At 41.7% G+C, this 5538-nt stretch overlaps 1 protein-coding gene across 1 annotated transcript in view; it reads right to left on the reverse strand.

Moving 5' to 3' along the window:
- The window catches only part of MARCH10 (membrane-associated ring finger (C3HC4) 10, E3 ubiquitin protein ligase), a 140737-nt gene that overhangs the window by 26834 nt on the left and 108365 nt on the right, over positions 1-5538 (reverse strand). Inside the window, exon 6 of the mRNA XM_006833724.1 lies at positions 607-773. Coding sequence (XP_006833787.1) covers positions 607-773 — 167 coding nt within the window. The remainder of the gene's footprint in view (positions 1-606; positions 774-5538) is intronic.

Here is a 5538-nt window from a genome sequence, read left to right on the forward strand (position 1 = left end):
ACTCAATGGCAGTGAACACACACAGAGACACACACAGACATACACACAAACACACATACACAGACACATACACACACATACACAGATGCGCACACACAGACACACACAGACACACAGAGACGCACACACAGACATACACACAGACACACAGAGACACACACCCAGATACACACACTGCAGAAAGGCAGCTTTGCTCAGTGTCTGAGGTGACCCCTCTTCTCCCCCCATAAGAAAGCAGCAAACTTTGTGTATTGGGCTTTCTCAGGATGGACACTGGATTATTTTTGCTCCTGACCCATTTCTTCCACTGCCTTTCTCCTGGGATGTGCTCTTGGCGTAACTGCTCAGGCCTCTAGTGGGGGTAGAATTCAATAGCATAAGGTTCCAGATTCTTCCCTCTGACTTGAAAAAGGAGAATCATTTTCCTCATGTAATTTCAGGAAAGCATTTAGGGCCTGCTGACTAGCTGTGGAGGCTGCGAGCAGAAACGTCGGTCTCTGCTCGGGGAGAACAGAGAGCTGGTGACAAGCCCCAGGGCCCCACACTGTGGTGCTTCATATTAATTATACGTGGTGGCACGTTTGCCACTCTTCCTTCCCCACCTACCTGATGTTATTTTCACTTGCAGCCACTTTTTCAGGCATCCTTGATGAACAAACCGCAGGCTTCCCACACAGCCGCAAGGCTCCAGAAGAGGGTTGGTGGGGGATCCCCCGGCTATCTGGCAGATGCGACATAAGTCTCCTTCCTCCTCTGAGTCCTCCTCCAGGAGACTAAACAGAAAACAAACTCTCGTGACCAGGCATAGAGAGTTTGCAGTTTCCACAAATATCCATGCCCAAGGTGTTCGTGAGGGAGAGATGAGAGAACAGTCCCTACTCTTCTGACCATCAGTGCTCCTGGCACTGCGGCCTCTGACCCCATCCATAACAACCCCCAAACCTACTGCTGTTGCGTTAATCCTGACCAAGTTTGGGTTTTCAAAGCTGTAAATCTTTAGGGAAGCAGACAGCCACATCTTTCTTCCCTGGAGAAGTTGGTGGGTTCAAACTGCTGACCTTTTGGTTAGCAGAGGAGCATTTTAACCAGGGCCCCTGTTATTGAGAACAGATACAGCAATTCTTACATCAGGTTCCTCTGTTCCTTACTGATACTTGAGACCTGACATGTGATGATCACCCATGAGGGATGGGAAAGGGTTACGCAGGGAAGCAGGAAAGACTGGAGACATTCTTCCTGCCATAGCTACTATAAGAGTTGAAGACATGAGATTTGTGGGCAGGGGTCCTGGGCTTGAGGATTTCCCCTGAAACTTATGAGTTGTGTGACCTTGAGGACAGGTTACTTAAACTTATGTAGAATGAGTTAATACTACACTTTCCTCATCTGTAAAACCGAGGTCATGGGATAATCTACTTCTACCATCTTCATAGGGTTGTGAGCAGACTAGAGGCACTGGTGATGGGGAGCCTGTTCTGCAAACTGTAATGAGCATCCAATGTCTCCTAAAATATTTACATGTTAAAATGAAACAAAAGCCCAAACCAGTTGCCACTAAGTCAGTTCTGACTCAAGGCATCCCACCTGTGTCAGAGAAGAACTGTGCTCCACAGGGCTTTCAGTGGCTAGTGTTTGGGAACTAGATCGTTGGCCCTTACTTCCAAAGTGCCTCTGGGAGGCCTTGAACCTTTTGCTTAGCACCTGTTTGCAACACAGTGGCCATGAAATATCTGTTGGTTTGGATGACTGATAAACCAATGAGCCTGGATATGTGCTCATCATCAAAGGTACACACTTGCCAACAAATTATGCCAGCATTCCAGAATGTTAACTGCTGAAATCTGATAAAGATAGATTTAATGAAAATGTAAGCAAATATATTTGTGTCTAATCAGTGATGAGTGATGAATAGCTGGCTGATGTTTCTGTAAAGAGCTTTAGAAGCTTTTGACAAGGTTATATACAAAAGCTTTTTTTTTTAGAATCTATTGGGACTGGGGACTTCCTGGTCTAGAAAAAGGAAGACTGTAGAAGAATTGATGCATTTAGTTATGGTGTTAGAGGAGAATATTGAAAGTGCCATGGGCTGCCAAAAGAACCAATAGATCCGTTTTGGAAGAAGTGCAGCCACAGTGCTCCTTGGAGGCCAAAATGGCCAAACTTCATCTCTCATACTTCGGACATATAGTCAGGAGGGACCAGTTGCTGGAGAAGGATATCATGTTTGGTAAGGTGGAGGGTCAGATAAAAAGAGGAAGACCCCCAACGAGATGGATTGGCCAAGTTGCAGCATTGATGGACTCAAGCGTGACAACAGTAGTGAGGTTGGCCCAGGATTGGGCAGTGTTTCGTTCTGCTGTGCATAAGGTCGCTATGAGTTGGTACTAACTTGATGGCACCTAACAACAACGACAATCAAACTGTAGTTATTAAGATGGTGTGTGTCTGTTTTTAGAAGGTCCAAGACAGAGCCACAGAATGTGTGGAACAAAATTCAAAATTACTACAAAAAACAAAACAAAACAGGACTTACTGGTCAGAAAGAGACTAGAGAAACCTGAGACTATGGCCCTCAACCACCCTTCAGGCCTAGAAAAGAACTCACCCTTGTGGCTCAACTTTCAGCCAAGCAGTAAATAGGTATATAGGTGGGACAACAGCATTAGTGAGGTATACTGACTACGAATGATGGAACAGACAATCATTTACAACCAAAGGGGCAACATGTACCAAAGGACAAAGGTGGAAAAGGATGGGAAGGTGGGTGGAATGGAAATAGGATCTCCAGGAAGGAAGCAGGATAGTTGTTGTTCCATGGAGGGGACCGCAATCATTGAGATCAAACAAAGTGTGTGATTTGTTGAATATAAAAACTGATGATCTTCTCTGTAAACCTTCACCCAATTACCAATAAAAAGTTAAAAAAAAAAAAAAAAAAAGATGGTGTGGTATTAGATTAGAGAAAGACCAAAAGACGAATGGAATAAAATAGAGAGCCCTAAACAGATCTATACATTTCCAGGTATATTCCCTATGGCAGAGGTGGTCCTGCAGAACAGCAGAGAAAGCCCCTGGGGTATTCATAAGCGGGTAAATACATCTTATCTCACACCCCATTATAAAAATCACTTCCCATATAAGTCCAAAATCTTCTTCATATTAAGTATAAAATGTGCAACATAAAACTGGAGATTTTAGAAGAAAATATGAAGAATTATTTTGATTACCTGAGGTCAGGATAGGATTTCTTAATCAAGAGAATATACAAATCACAATCTATAAAAAATAAGATTGATACATTTGACTACATTAAACTTAAGAATTTATTTTCATCAAAAGATATCTCAAAGAAAGAAAAGACAAAGTACAAATCGGGATGAATATTTTTAACACATAACCGTCAAAGAATTAGATTGCTGGCTAGAAGATATGCAAGACTCCTAAAATCAAAAAGAAGAAATATTGTAAAAGAACAATTGGCCAATAATATAAAATATTTCATAGAAGAAGAAACATAAATGATCATTGGACATTTAAAAGATGTTTATCCTCATTAATACTTTTGAAAACATACACAAAAGTCATAATAAAATATCATTTTACTCCTATCAGATTGGCAAAAAATTTTTGAAGAGCTTATCAATACACCAACTCCTCATTTATTGATGATCTCATTATCCAACATTTTGCTATCTGAGTATTTTGCAGATTGGTAGATATACATCTGAAATGAAAGCCGAAACGCCAGGTAAGAATACCACTGGCTACGATGGTTCAGCTGCTGTGTCAAGGTGGCAGTTATGTAATGATGCAGTCATCCTCCATTTTGTCATCTGATGTGGTTATCCTACATTTTCACACAATGGCAATTTTTGCATAACCACCTGGTTGTTGGAGTCAAACCATGCTGGTAAGTGATGTGCGGCATGTGTTGGTAAGGAGTACAGTATTACCCATTACTAATGGGACAGTAAATTGGCATGTGCTATACACCAGTGTGTGGCACTGTGGGTTAATGTGTTAGACTGCAAAGCCATTTGAACTGCAAGGTCGGCAGTTCAAGCTCACCAGCTGATCCTCAGAAACCCTATACAGGATCACTATGGGTCAGAACTGACTCGATGGCACTTCAAAATAACAACAACATACACCAGCCCAGCAATTCCAGTTCTGGAAAATCTTCCATAGAACTCTTGCTCATGTGCACCAGGAGACATTTACAAGAATGTTTGTGCAATGCTGTTTGTAGAAAATTGTAAACAAACCAAATGATCATCAAGAGAATGGCTGAACTGTAGTTCACCATAGTCACACCGTGGCAATATTGTGGGTTTGCTTCTAGACCACGCAACAAAGTGAGTATCACAATAAAGCAAGTCATATGAAGTTTTGCATTGCCCAGTGCATATAAAAGTTATAGTTCTGCTATACCGCAGTCTTCCAAATGTGCAATGGCATTATGAAAAAAAGTTTAAAATATTGTGAGAATTATCAAAAGGTGACACAGGGACACAAAGTGAGCACATGCTGTTAGGAAAATGGTGCTGATAGACTCGCTTGATGCAGGATTGCCACGAACCTTCAATTTGTAAAAACTACAATGTCTGCAAAGCACGATAAAGCACCGTGAAAGAAAACAAGGTATACCTGTATTCATACACAGAAGACTTTGCAGTGGTACAAGTGAATCAAAGCCAAAGATATCAACAAGGATGCATCTCACTAACAATGTAAGGGCAAAAGCAAATCACAGAAGACTGGAGAGGTGTGATTCTATTGATCAGACTTAGATACATAAAACTACACAATACATAAATAGTGCACATGTTATATATTTGTTCCAACTGTGCAACCCCCTTGCTATTTTTGAAAGTGTTGTGTGGCTGCGTGCTGTATGTGTGAGTGAATTATTTGTAGAAAAATAACAGCATATGTGGCAAAACCATAAGGCAAAAAAACCCAAAACACAACACAACAAAAACCCCAGAGAAATGATAACTGAAACATAGGTATGACCTCCTGCAGGCAGGGTCGGGGGAGGGAGGCTGCTGAGTGAGGAATGAGTGGGTGAGGGAGTCATGAGGCCTCCAGTGTGCCAGAATTGTTTTATTAAGCTAGAGCGTGACCACAGAAGAGTCTGGTTTTTCTTTTTTGTTTTCTTTAAAGTGCACATAGAGAAGCTAGGGCAAGATGGCCGAGTAGGCAGATGCACTCTGCTGACCCTTTGCGGCAGATATGGGAGATCGATTAAAACAAATACAGGTGGTGAAATGGTCCCCAAAGTAGCAGATAGTGCCCATTGGACCTAGCTTCAATGGCTGGAAGTTCAGAACCTGATTAGAGGAAGGAAAAGAGGGGGGGAAATTTTTTTTTTTTTTTTTAAAGAAAACAAAAATCACTACAATCTGATGAACATGACCTGTACTTATGGATGTAGTAGCTTAAAATACCAGCCAAGAGGGAAATAATCTTTACAGCAAGGATCATTCCCATTCTCTCTGTACAAAGGGTTGATAGGGATGGGCAACTTAGACATTG

The sequence above is a fragment of the Chrysochloris asiatica genome, unplaced genomic scaffold (assembly GCF_000296735.1).
Source record: "Chrysochloris asiatica unplaced genomic scaffold, ChrAsi1.0 scaffold00007, whole genome shotgun sequence".
Lineage (NCBI taxonomy): Eukaryota > Metazoa > Chordata > Mammalia > Afrosoricida > Chrysochloridae > Chrysochloris > Chrysochloris asiatica.